This window comes from Saimiri boliviensis, chromosome 8, assembly GCF_048565385.1.
Source record: "Saimiri boliviensis isolate mSaiBol1 chromosome 8, mSaiBol1.pri, whole genome shotgun sequence".
Classification (NCBI taxonomy): Eukaryota; Metazoa; Chordata; class Mammalia; order Primates; family Cebidae; genus Saimiri; species Saimiri boliviensis.
The window spans coordinates 16,662,533-16,676,318 of record NC_133456.1 but is presented as its reverse complement, the minus strand read 5'-3'; the positions used below and the strand labels follow the sequence as shown (position 1 = coordinate 16,676,318).

Genomic DNA, 13,786 nt, shown 5'->3' with positions numbered 1-13,786 from the left:
TCCCTTTTGAGATAAACAATTATCTTTTTTTTTTTTTTTCTGAGATGGAGTTTTGCTCTTTTTACCCAGGCTGGAGTGCAATGGCGTGATCTCGGCTCACTGCAACCTCCACCGCCTGGGTTCAAGCAATTCTCCTGTCTCAGCCTCCTGAGTAGCTGGGATTACAGGCACGCGCCACCATGCCCAGCTAATTTTTTGTATTTTTAGTAGAGACGGGGTTTCACCATGTTGACCAGGATGGTCTCGATCTCTTGACCTCGTGATCCACCCGCCTCGGCCTCCCAAAGTGCTGGGATTATAGGCTTGAGCCACCGTGCCCGGCACTTTTTTTTTTTTTTTTTTTTTTTAAGCAGGGTCTCCCCTCTGTCACCCAGGCTAGAGTGCAGTGGTGCGATCATGACTCACTGCAACTTCCCAGGTTCCAGCGATCCTTCCACTTCAGCTTCCTAGCTGAGACCACAGGTGTGTGCCACCATACCCAACTAATTATTTTGTATTTTTGGTAGAGATGGGGTTTCGCCATATTGCCCAGGTGGGTCTCAAACTCCTGATTCAAAATATCCACCTGCCTTGGCCTCCCAAAGTACTGGGATTACAAGCATGAGCCACTGTGCCCAGCAAATAATTACCTCTTGAAGCCACTAGCTATGTGAGCTCTAGACTGATGTCAAGTAGCCATGAAATGACATACACCCTAATCACTAATCAATGTAATTTCTATAAACCAATGAGAATTCCTGTCAAACAGCTTTGTATCAGCCCACTCCTTTTCCCTTTAAAAACCTGCTTGTAAATGGGGAAAAGACTTCCTATTCAATAAATGGTTCTGGGGACAACTGGCTAGCCACATGCAGAAGGTTGAAGCTGGACCCCTTCCTTACACTATATACAAAAATCAACCCAAAATGGATTAAAGACCGAAATGTTAAAACCCAAAACTATAAAAACCCTGGAAGACAATGTAGGCAATACCATCCTAGACATAGGGCAAAGATTTCATGACAAAGACACCAAAAGCAATTGCAACAAAAGCAAAAATTGACAAATGGGATCTAATTAAACTAGGAAGCTTCTGCATAGCAACAGAAATTATCAACAGAGTAAACGGACGACCTACAAGTGGGAGGAAATATTTGCAAACTATGCATCTGACAAAGGTATAATTATCTAGCAACTATAAGGAAATTAAACAAATTTACAAGAGAAAAATAAACAATCCCATTAAAAAGTGGGCAAAGGACATGAACAGATACTTTTCAAAAGAAGACATACATGGCCAACAAGCATATGAAAAAAAGCTCAATATCACTGATCATCAGAAAAGGACAAATCAAAACCACAATAAGATACCATCTCACACCAGTCAGAATGGCTACTATTAAAAAGTCGAAAAACAACAGATGCTGGTGAGGATGCGGTTAAAAGAGAGCACTTATACACTGTTGGCTGGAGTATAAATTGGTTCAGCCATTGTGGTAAGCAGTGTGGCAATTCCTCAAAGAGCTAAAAGCAGAACCACCATTCAACCCAACAACCCCATTACTGGGTATATACCCAGCAGAAAAGAAATCTCTACCATAAAGACATATGCATGTGAATGTTCATTGCAGCACTATTCATAACAGCAAAGACACTGAATCAACCTAAATGTCCAACTATCTAAATGATGACAGATTGGATAGAAATGGGGTACATAACACATTATGGAATACTATGTGGCCACAAAAAAGGGAACAACAGACACTGGGGTCTACCTGAAGGTGGAGGGTAGGAGGGAGAAGGCCAGAAAAGATAACTGTTGGGTACTGGGCTTAATACCTGGCTGATGAAATAATGTGTGCAACAAAGCCCCACGATACGAGTTTACCTATGTAACAAACTTTCACATGTACCCCCAAACCTAAAATAAAAGTTAAAAAAAAAGAAAAACTCAAAAACCTGCTTGAACAAAGGCAACTTGGAAGTGTGTCTCAAGCTGTAGTCCTCAACCTTGGCCCAAATAAATTCTCTACACTAATTTTGCCTCAGTTTCTTTCTTTAGGTCACCAGCCAATAGATGTGCTCATTGACAATTTTTTTTTCAATTCATTATTTTAATGAATTCTAGGCTTCTTTTTATTATTTTGGAGGCATTATTTGTTCAAAACAGGTGAAATGCTATAAACAAAACTTTGAAATAATACAATTATATTTCCTTTTTAAAAGTTCCTTAGTTCAAGGCCAGGTGTGGTGGCTCACATCTGTAATCCTAGCACTTTGGGAGGCCAAGGCAGGCAGATTACTTGAGCTCAGGAGTTTGAGACCAGCCTGGGCAACATGGCAAGACCCTATCTCTAACAAAAATACAAAGAATTAGCCACCTGTGGTCCCAGCTACTCAGGAGGCTGAGATGGGAGGATTACTTGAGCCTGGGGTAGGGACAGAAGGTTGCAGTGAGCTGTGATTGCACCACTGCACCCAGCCTGGGTGACAGAGCAAGACACTGTCTCAAAAAAAAAAAAAAAAAAAAAAAAAAAAAAAAAAGTTTCTTAGTTCTACTGGGTGTGGTGGCTCATGCTTACAATCCCAGACTTTGGGAAGCCTGGGTGGGAGGATTGCTTGAGCCCAGGAGTTTGAGACAAGCCTGGACAACATAGCCCCCTGGGTCTGTCCCCCAAAAAGGTTGGTGATGACACCGCCAAAGCAACTGGTGACTGGAAGGGTCTGAGGCTTACAGTGAAACTCATCATTCAGAACAGACAGGCCCAGACTGATGTGGCACCTTCTGCCTCTGCCTTCATCATCAAAGCGCTCAAGGAACCATTGTGAGACAGAAAGAAACAGAAAAAGGTTAAACACAGTGGAAATATCACTTTTTTTTTTTTTTTTTTTGAGACAGAGTCTCTCTCTATTGCCCAAGCTGGAGTGCAATGGCTTGATCTTGGCTCACTGCAACCTCCAACTCCTGGGTTCAAGCGATTCTCCTGCCTCAGTCTCCCAAGTAGTTGGGACTACAGGCATGTGCCACCATGCCAGGCTAACTTTTGTATTTTTAGTAGACACGAGGTTTCACCACGTTGGCCAGGCTGGTCTCAAACTCTTCACCTCAAGTGATCCACCCGCTATGGCCTCCCAAAGTGCTGGGATTACAGGCATGAGTCACTGTGCCCGGCTGGAAATACCACTTTTGATGAGACTGTCAACACTGCTTAACAGATGTGGCACTGATGTTTAGCTAGAGAACTCTCTGGAACCATTTAAGGGATTCTGGGGGCTGCCCAGTCTGTGGGCTGCCAAGCTGATGGCTGCTACCCTCATGACGTCACAGATGACATCAATAGTGCTGTGGTGGAATGCCCAGCTACTTAAGAAGCCTTCACAAACGAAAATATTTCAATAAATGATCATTTGACAACTAAAAATAAAAATAAGTAAAAAATAAAAATAAAAAAAGTTTCTTAGTTCCCACCAGCTTTTCTCTCCACTAGCTTCCATAACGAATTTTACCTCAGGTTCTTGAAAAAGTGCAGAGTGGGCAATGGCGGGTGGACCCTGGAGGAAGGGCTGGGTGTCGGGGCCTTCCTGGATCACACTTACACCGCAGTGCTGGCTAAGCTCTTGCTGACCAGCTGGAAGGACAGGGAAAGCACAAGAGCAGCTCTGCTGGGCTGGACGCGTGCTATCATCCCCTGGATTCCAGAGCTTGGAAGCAAAGACCACTCCGAAGGAGTCCTCCACCGCAGTGCTCACTTACAGCCCAAGGAGGAAACGTGTGCTTTACAAAGCCTGGCATGAACTTTGGTGGCAATGCAGACCTGAGTTTGCTGAGCTACCCAGGTCAAACTGGCTAACTCAGACCTTCCAGTTTCCCTTCTATACAAAATAGGTTTATTATAAGGAATATATGAGACAGACATTGTGCCTGGCTCAGACGAGGAGTGGATTCATACTGGTCTCCACCCTTGCTCTTCTCCGTAACTTCAAAGGGCCTCACTAACCAGGCATGTTGGGAATGGGCATATCTCAGAGAAGTTGGTCTGGTTCCAGGAGGGCAAGGTAAGGAGACACAAAAGGAACACGGAGGTAACAAAGAGCAAGTCAAGTACAAGCAAGTCCATTAGCCACTCTGTTTCTCTCTGTTACCAATTTTAAAAATATGTATGAATATACATGTAAGTATATATATAGAATACATATTTTTAAATTGGTAACGCCTGTTCCTAGTACACAATTTTAAAATAAGTGCAGATAAGTAGACAGTGCAGAGTGAGTACACCCTGCACCCTAAGCCTCAGGCACCAGGTGCCACGCTGCCTCCATAGAGCCTGTTTTTGGCATGTCCTTCCAGAAAGGAAGGGTTTCTTAATCCCCTCCCATCTGGGAAACAAACTCCTGGGGGTAACCACCTCTCTGCTCCTGGCTTCTGAGCAGTTTCTCTTACATCTGCACTTATTTTTAAAAGCGTTTTCAAGTGGGTGCTCTTGAGACAGTGTTGGCTCAGTGGCAGAGAGGTGCCAAGTGGCTGGACATCCTCTGAAAGCCGCCCAAGAGTTTAAACAAGCTCTTACAGCAAAGCCATTCTTCCCTCTCCTCCCAGCCTCTCTGGAGACAAGGAATGAATACCAGGAAGTTGGGCTTCCCAGTGGGCTGAGTCTCGCTGGGCTTCCAAATTAGAAAAATACACACCTCAGGGAGCAAAGAGAGTGAGTACAACCTGCTGAGGGGCCACAAGTGTTGTCTAAAATGTTGGTGCCCGTGTTTCCTGTTTTCAAAGATATGAAATGCCAAACCTGCACTACCCCTTTCCTTGGGCCAGGTGGTATGCAGAGTGGGTGGGGTGAGGCCCATCCCACGGTGGCTGGAGGCACTGCTCAGAGGCTGACCTGCTCACAGGGGCTCGAAGGGTGCTGGGGCTGGAGCCTGGAGCAGCCAAGGACAGGGCCAGGAGGCAGGTGCTGGAGAAGGGCAGTGAAGGACATGCCACACCCTGCCCTGCTGTTTCACCTCAGGCACCATCTGTCATGAGGAAGAAGAAAAAATGTGGGCCTCCCCTGACAACTCCTGACACCCCACAGAGAATCAATCACCTCAGAGGCAGCCCTATTCCCAGCCCCCACTGCATGCACACGGGCAGGGGGCTCAGCAGTGTTCCCTCCCCAGGCATAGCAGGGCAGCTGCAACACAGGGCCAAGGAAGGCTCACAGTTCACAGACTAAGAGCCTCTTCTGCACACTCACTCAGCCATCTTCCCCGTTTTGGCTGTGGATGGCCTCAATGTCTGAGTTTCTTCATTCTTTCCACTTGGCAAAATCCACCCTATCCTCTGAGGGTCCTTCTTATCCACAGCTCTCTCCTGGTATTCCTTTCTAGCACTAAATCCAGAGTCTCGTGGACGAGACGCTGTAAGCTGGTGAGCACTCATGGCACAGGCACCAAGTGTGCAGTAACAGTCACCGAAAAAACCAAATGCCCTAAATGGAGGTTATTTGTGTCCTGGCCTTCCAGGTTTCCCAGGCCCCTTCTAGGTTTCTATGTCATCATTGTGGAAGGCAGATGCTTCCCTTCTCCCCCTCCTCCAGGTTTCCTACCATTTTCTCAGGCCCCAAACCTTGGTAGAATCCATCAAGCTCACTGGTTCATATGCACTCAGTTTCTCTGGGGTTTGTGTGTTTGCTCTCCCGGAAGATATGAGGGCCCTTATTTGGTGTTCCTCCCCAAAGGAGCTGGGTGAGGCTCTCTTGCTCATCCTGGGTGATGGTTCAGCACGGAAACACAGCCACGTTCCATGGGCATTCTGTCTCTCCCTATACCCGCACTTACCAAACTGTATCATGGTGGAGAAGTGTGCTTGCCCTGCTTGGGTGGGAGGCTCCTGGAGCCAGGGCCAGGTCTAATCCACTTTTATAAGCTCAGAGCCAAGCCCAGGGCCCCCTTTAGCAATGGTCAGCTGACTGAAGTCTCTGACACCGCAGACAGGAAAGACCAGGCCTGGGAAATGAGTTCAACTACATCAGACTGGGATGCTCATGTAGGGAAAATAAAAAGAAAACAGCAGGAAGGTATTAAGTGAGCCATGGTGTCATATACAGGTTTTCATTTCACCCCTCATTGGCTATGACTAAAATTATAAGCAAAAAAGACAACTATACCACATCCTGGCTCCAGCTCAGAAACGATTTTGGGAAAGACTGCCGTGGAGTGGAAAGAACAGGAGATCTGGGTGAGAATAGGCCCTCACTATGGGTTCTGGGCAAAGAAACTTAGGTTCTCAATCAGCTTCAGCAGAATTACTCTGAAATCATTGTCAGATGATTTCTCAGATGATTCTCAGAATTACTCTGAGAATCACTGTGAGCATCAAAAATGTAGGCAAAATGCTTTATCAACAAGTGCTGTATCAATTTTCACAGTAATCATAATCATGGGAGAGACAAAACAACAAGAATCTGTCAGGGGCTCTAAGCAGCCCAGGACTATCTCAGTCTCAGTGTGTGTGTCTGCGGTGTGGAGGCAGGGAGCTGCCCAAGTCAGAGGTCTCTCCCTTCTCATGCAGAAGAACCTAGCAGGGGTGTCCAACCTTTTGGCTTCTCGGGGCCACACTGGAAGAAAAAGAATTGTATTGGTCTGTGTATAGAAACAATAACACTAAAGATAGCTGATGAACTACAAAAACCATTTGTGCATAAATCTCATAATGTGTTAAGAAAGTTTACATATTTGTGTTGGGCCACATTCAAAGCCATCCTGGGCTGCATGTGTCCCACAGGCCATGGGTTGGACAAGCTCTGAAAGCTTAAGCCAAATGCCAATCCACATTAGCATAAATGGCTCCTCCCACAGAGTTTCCACATGCTTCCATGATCCCTATGAATAGGAGATTTGACACCAGGATGAAAGAGCATGGGGTTTCAGAGTGTTTCTTCTAGGAAGGGAAGACACCCCCCACCCCCACATACCATAGGGCTAGAAGGAACACCTATGGGCCCAAGGTCTGGGTGTATCTGTGGGATCCACTAGAGACAAGGGAATGGAGATAGTCTCAAATTCTAAAATGCTGGGTGCAAACGTGTGTACACATGCACCTTCACCTGAGTGGGCATGGTCAACATCAACTTTCTCTAACTAGGCAGGCACCCTCTGGGCTCAATGACTGTAAACAAACCCAGTCTGTCTGGTGTCATGGGGATTCTGCTTATCCAAAATTGTGGGTCCCCAGATGGCCTGAGCCACCATGTGCCATCACAAAGGAGCAGTTGTCAGCATACATTTTCGAGGCAAGAACAGGCAACTCACAGGCATCCTCACTTGAGTTCATCTGAATCAGCAGCTCTTGTTTTGCCCGAGCTGATTTGTTTACTAGCAGACAAGAATACCTCCCTTGGATCATCCTGGGGAGAGAGGCAAGGAGGAGGCGGTGAGGAAATGCCAGGCGGTGGAGGCAGCTGAGGGCTCAGGGAGAGAAAAGAATCACTGTGGCCACCCAAAAGTTCTTTTCTATAATACAAAGTTAACACCTCCCTGTTCTGGCGCAGGCTTTAGAAACCCAGCACATTCTTAACTCCATACACATTCTTCTATTAGCAATAGCTTAGACTTGTTGAGCTAGATGACTCACACAGTTACTCATATTTAATCCTCACAACAAACTACGAAGAAACAACCCTTTTTACAGAGGAGAAAGCTGAGGCTCAGAAAGATGCAGCACCTGGCCGAAGGTCCACAGTGTGGCAAGTGACAGAGCTGGACTTCCAACACCAACCACTCCCACTTCAAGGCCAGAGCCTGTTTCACCACACTGATCTATCTTGAGGAACCACATAAGCAAGCTTTTTAAAAAAAATCTGAGTGACGGTTAGAGACTCTAACAGCTGGGTCCTGAGCCCAACAGTGGCAAGAAAAGACCAGACTGATGCCTCCATTTCAGGCACAGGAGGCAAACCTTGCATTAGATCTTAGAAGCAAGCTGACCCACAGACAGAAACCCCGCAGGAGCTAGCAATCACCGCAGGTCCCCGCCCAGGCTCCTCAGCCCTCACCCTCAAGCAGGCGGCAACCGGCTGGGGAGGTCTGCAGCTCTCTCTCTTGCACACTGAAAAACATGCATACAACTACATGAAGTTACTCGCGTCATTCCCGAACTGGAGTTCCTGTGGAAAGAACCCTCTCTAGACTCAAAGGCAGAACTACCGGGACCCAAACCTGTCACTAGTACTCACTGCTGTGTGACCTAGGAGCACTCACCCTTTGAACCCTAATTTTTTCAACTAGGGAGGCCATCCCTGCAGCAAACCTGATTGCCAGGGGTGACTAGGAAGATGAAAATAGATGACCGCCACTGAGGCACGGCAGGCTGCGGTGCTGCGGGCGCAGCATGCAGGTACTGGGGAGCTGACTCTGGAATGTGAGTGCTGGAGACCGGCCGCTCTCCTCAGAGAGACAGGCAGCGAGGCCAGGCAGAAATCGCCGTTCAGATCTCTCATACACCCAAATGTCTCCACAGGCTCAGCCTGACAAAAATGATGGATAACCCCTCCCCACCCACACATATACGCTAGACTGAAAAGGGGAGCAAGTGATATTTTTGTATTTCTGTAATTTAGCATTTAAAGTTTCCCTATATGCCAGCCAAGGCAGCTCACACCTATAATCCCAACACTTTGGGAGGCTGTGGCAGAAGGATCACTTGAGCCCAGGAGTCTGAGACAAGCCTGGGCAATAAAGTGAGACCCTGACTCTACAAAAAATAAGAAAATTATCCAGGTGTGGTGGTACATGCCTATAGTCCCAGCTGCTCTGGAGGCTGAGGTGGGAGGATTGCTTGAGCCCAGGAGTCTGAGGCTGCAGTGAGCTATGACCTTGTGTGACAGAGTGAGACCCAGTCTCAAAATAAATAAATAAATAAATAGAATTTTTCTGAGAGACAAGGTCTCACTTTGTGGCGCAGGTTGGAGTGCAGTGGTGCAATCTTGGCTCACTGCAGCCTCAAGACTCCTGGGCTCAAGTGATCCTCTGCCCTTAGCCTCCCAAGCAGCTGGGACTGCATGCGTGCGCCACCATAGCCAGCTAATTATTAAATTTTTTTTTAGAGACAAGCGTCTCGCATTGTTGCCCAGTCTTGCACATCTGGGCTCCAGCGATCCTCCTGCCTTGGCCTCCCAAAGGGCTGGGACTGCAGATGTGAGACACTGTGCCCAGCCAATAAAGCACCACTTTTAGCTTATATGTCTTCTCATCAGAAAAACTTAGAACAATAAAGAAGAAACCTGAGAACAGAGAAAACTCACCACAGATAAGATGGGGAAATGGCTTTCTTTTTCGTTGAATTTTAGAAGTTTTAAAAGAAAGCCTTTATTCAAGGGCAATCCCTTCACTTCAAGTCCTAGACATTCACAGAATAATTTTCTTTTTCTTTTTTTTTTTGTGAATATTTAAAATTTATTTTAGTGCACGCTCCAGTCAACGCAGAATCACTTAATTATCAGCCTTCTGGTGGAAGGGCCCTGTCCAAAGTCAGGGTCAGAAATAGGACAGCTCATCATGCTTGGCTTTGTTGGTCTGGTAGTTAGACAAGGTCAAGGGCTTGTTTTCGTGAGGGACACAGAACAATTTTCTAAAGCTTTTTCTCATGGTACCTTTGTAATAAAGCTGTGAGGCAGGAAAAGCAGGAATCCCCTCAATTTTATATATATCAAAACAAAAGCCCTGTCCAGGTCCTATGTCAGGTGTGGCAGAGCCAAGTACTGGGACAGGTGTCCTGAGCCCAAACCAAATGCTCTTTCCAATCTAGAGGCCTCACAGGGACCAGGAAGGAGACTCACAATGATCACTCTGTGCCCAGAGCAGGGGACATGTGGAATCCTGATGTTGACTTGGCCCCTCTTGGGGAAGTGCTACTCCAGGAGGCACATGTTGGTGGGGATGGAGGGAGGCAGGAGTAGAGAGGAGGTGAGCCCCAGTGAGTGTACCTGCAGTGGTGGGCTCGGTCGGGCTTGATGCTGCAGCATTTGGGACACTTGTACACCACCTGCCCGGGCTTCAACTGTAAACTCTCGATGAATTCTTTAGTGGCATTTCCTTTGGGCACCGCCCCCTGTAGGAAAGATGAAAGGTATCAGGGTTGGGCTGGGGGTTCTCTCAGCTCTAACACTCTACAGTGGGGACAGTTATTTGAAAGCAGCAACCACACACACATATGGACAGGACATTTTGATACCAACAACATGTGGACTCTGTGTTCAGAATTATGCCAACATTAAGGAACATTTATAGACCAAAATTTTTTCTGAGGAAACACCATTAGGCCACATGAATTCTTTGATTAATTTTCTACAGTAAACACTGACATTGTTCCTGATTTTATATTTTCATTTTACTGAAATTATTTTCATTGAATCCATTCTTGCCTATATAACAGCGACGATTTGGCTCACTGATTATTTTTTGGTTTATATTAAATTTCCTGATAACAGCTTCTCCCTTTCTGAGTTTTCATTGGTGAGCATCATTATCTAACAGTCCAGTTTCCCCAGATCAAAATTTGCAGCTCCACATTTTAATTGGTTGTTTGCTGGGATCAAGTTTGATTTTTTTTTATACCAGTGCTATGGTTATGAATAACTGGTAATCTCTCTTTGGTTCTTAGTGAATCCACAAGCAACTGGGAGCCACTGCCCTCAGGCATTTGACTTACTGTCTGGCCAGAGCTGATTTCTGATTTGCCCCTCTATCTTTTGGAATATGCTTGTGAATACTTAGCGTTCTTTAGAGCCAGTGGCAGAGACAAAATGCCGTAAGATTCTGCTCTGGCTATGCACCCATCCAAACAGAAGGAAAACAGGCGGTGTACAGGCCTAAGCAGGGTCTTAATAAGCCATAAGCCTGCCTGGTGCTGAGCCCTATGTTGTCACGCTCACTGCTATGGACTCAAGAATCAAACGAGGTTCCTGCTTCCAGGAGGCTCATAGTGTCTTGGAGGCTAACAAACAATTCTAGTAAAAGGGGTTACATGCTGTGGAAGATATTTGTGTTGAGGGAGCACAGAGAAGCCAGCAGCCAGTTAACCAGGGGAATCAGAGGAGTTTAAAGTAGTGATGTTCAAGGGTCGTCCCGAGGAATGTACAGAGGCTTGCTAGGTAGACCTGCGGGAGAAAAGGGATTCCAGCAGAGAAGGACATGAGTAAAGGCAAAGAGGTGAGGGTGAACACGGCATATCGGGAGACAGGGGGAATAGCAGTGTGCTGAGCCGTGGGTATGCAGTGTCAGGGCTGGGGCCAGGCTGTATGGCGCGCTGAATGCCAGGCTGGGATGAGATTTTTCTTTATAGGTAGCCCAGAGCCATTAGGTAACATTGGTGCCTCAGGAAGAGAGCTCAGTTGCCTGTGTATGTGGATCAGATAAAAAAAGGGAGAGATGAAAATCCCAGACACCGCTTAGGAGGTTACTGTTAATGGTCCAGTAAGGAAAAACTGAATTATGACGATGGAGAAATGGAGAGGAAATTCTGAGATCTGAATCTACAAATGGTGTAGGGAACCAACTTTTTATTGGGATAGTGGAGAGGGTAACGAAAAGGGAGGAGATAAGCCCCAGTAAGGTTTCCATTTTTAGCAGCTGGTAAGTGGTAGCACGCTAAAGCCATTAAGAAAACAGAAGTAAGTTCTCAGAAGAGCTAACCAGTTCAGTTAGGATATGCTGTGTCTGAAGTGCCTGAGGGACACTCAGGAGGAGGTGTCCAGGAAGGTGGCTGGGAATATAGGTCCAAGAAGTAAGGGAGATCAGCCAGTGGCACAGGGGGTTAGAGCTGGCTTGGAAGTCCCCTGGCCTTGCTTTAAATCTGAGTTCTACATTTGCGAGTGGTGTGTCCAACCGACAGCCTATCTGTGCCTTAGTTTTCTCATCAGCGAGGCAGGACTCACCTTATCTAATTCCCAGCATTACTGAGAAGGTTAAACTGGACATAGACAACTTGTAGAAAGGGCTCGGATGATACTGCCACAGATAAAGTGCTCAGTATATGGTAGTCTGTTTTCTGGGTCTGGCGTTGGCACCAATGCTGCAGCTTAAAAAAAATTCAGATGCCTAGACTCTAATGCAGCGCTACTATTAAAAAACCACCAGGGGGTATGGCCCAGACACCTGCATTTTGTACACTCCCCAGCAGAGTCTTCTGCTCTAGAGCCAGGGCTGAGAACTACTGTGCTACACCAGAAACTCCATGATTGTGTCTACCATGATCAGCACCAGATGCCCTGGCCTGGTACACAGTATAAACACAAAGCGAAAAGTAAAAGATCTAGCAGCTTCCAGCAAAGGGGTGAAAGAAGTAGTGACGGCAGGGAGCTAAGGACGCGCCATCCTGGGAACTCTGCCTGCTCGACCCAGCTCCCAAACAAGAACCACACCTGACACGAGGTCAAGCTGTAACTATGGGATTGGACTCGGGCCCTCGCTCTTCCTGCCATGGCGCCTATGTCAGGTCTACTTCACACCAAGCTCCACTCCTCAGTGGGCACCCATGAGATACCACAATCAGGGAAGTCAGTGCAACATCAGGACAGAAACCAAGACTGTCCCCACATCCTGAATGGGCCCAGAGTGACAGTATGGTTTGTTAGAGTGGGCAAGTTGGAGCTTCAGATAGAACACCCTTGGTCTCTCCAGAGTGGAACTGATGGATTATAACAGGCCAAGTGAGGGGTTCCCAGGGCAGAAGCGATGAAGACTGGGTGTCAGAACCTTTCCTAGAAAAGAATTCTGGGAAGGAAACAGTCACTGAAAAAACTGAAAAATCTTTCAGTGCTGGAAATGCAAGGGAGCTGGGGTTTTGTCTTTTGCTAAGAAAATGACTCCAGCAGATTAAGATTCCAGCTAAGGAAACTGCCGAGACAAGTCAAGCAGCAACTCTCTCCTGAAGGTCTACACCACACTGAGCACTGTGGGAAGTTCAAAGAAGCGATGGGAGCCCAGGCCTCAAACAGCTGGTGGGTGGACAGGTGCAGATGCAGTGAAGCTGCTGAGGCTGGTGAAAGGCATGGCCACTGGTGCATGGGGAGCTAAGGGGAGGCAGGACTGAGGGTGGGGATCCTAGGAAGGCCAGGAGAAACCTGGTGGATGCTATGCAGAAGAAGGGCACCTGGGAGGAAAAACAGTTCAAGCACGGACCTAGGGGTGGGCCTATAGATCTCCTGACATCTCTGCTCTTCATGTGTCTCTTTGCTGGGCCCCAGCCCTTCCCCTGCTAAGCCACTGCTTCTCCTACCTCAGTGAGGACCTATTCACTCCTGAGATGGGCAGCATTTGGCTGACCTGTCATTCAAAGCAATGATGTGCTTCTCCACTGAGGATGAGGAACCAAAGGCTCACAAGGAGCAGGAGACAAGGAGGCAATGAGAAAGTCCAAAGGACCACTTCAGCACGTGCAAGTGCACCTCAATGGCACAGGCTCAGACTGAGAGTGGGATGGAGATGAGGTCCTTTATACTCTTTCAGCTCTCTAAAGTGTTCCATTGCCTTTTTTTTTTTTTAAGTTAAAAAAAGCAGAAAAAAAATTTGGTCTGCAAAATGTAGTCAGATGTCAGAAAAGCCTATGACAGAAAGTTTAAAATCAAACACATTTTGGTGGGCAAGGACCTCATGGTACGCACAATGCCAGTTAGAATACAGTTTTGGATATTGGACTACTGACACAGGAAACATATATAACATATTATAGATATATATGTATACACACATACATATGAGTAAGAAAAACAACAACAAAAAAATGTGTGGAGGTACAACCCTGTAATCCTAGCTACCTGGGAGGCCA

The 13,786-nt window shown here is 46.7% G+C and overlaps 1 protein-coding gene across 4 annotated transcripts in view; it reads right to left on the bottom strand.

Annotated features, from left to right (window-relative positions):
• ZDHHC3 (zDHHC palmitoyltransferase 3) overlaps window positions 1-13,786 on the bottom strand; it is a 61,082-nt gene that overhangs the window by 19,833 nt on the left and 27,463 nt on the right. For all 4 annotated transcript variants that reach the window (XM_039477710.2, XM_039477709.2, XM_003926241.3 and 1 more), the window contains one exon: window positions 9,945-10,069. In XM_039477710.2, the coding sequence (XP_039333644.1) occupies window positions 9,945-10,069 (125 nt within the window). The remainder of the gene's footprint in view (window positions 1-9,944; window positions 10,070-13,786) is intronic.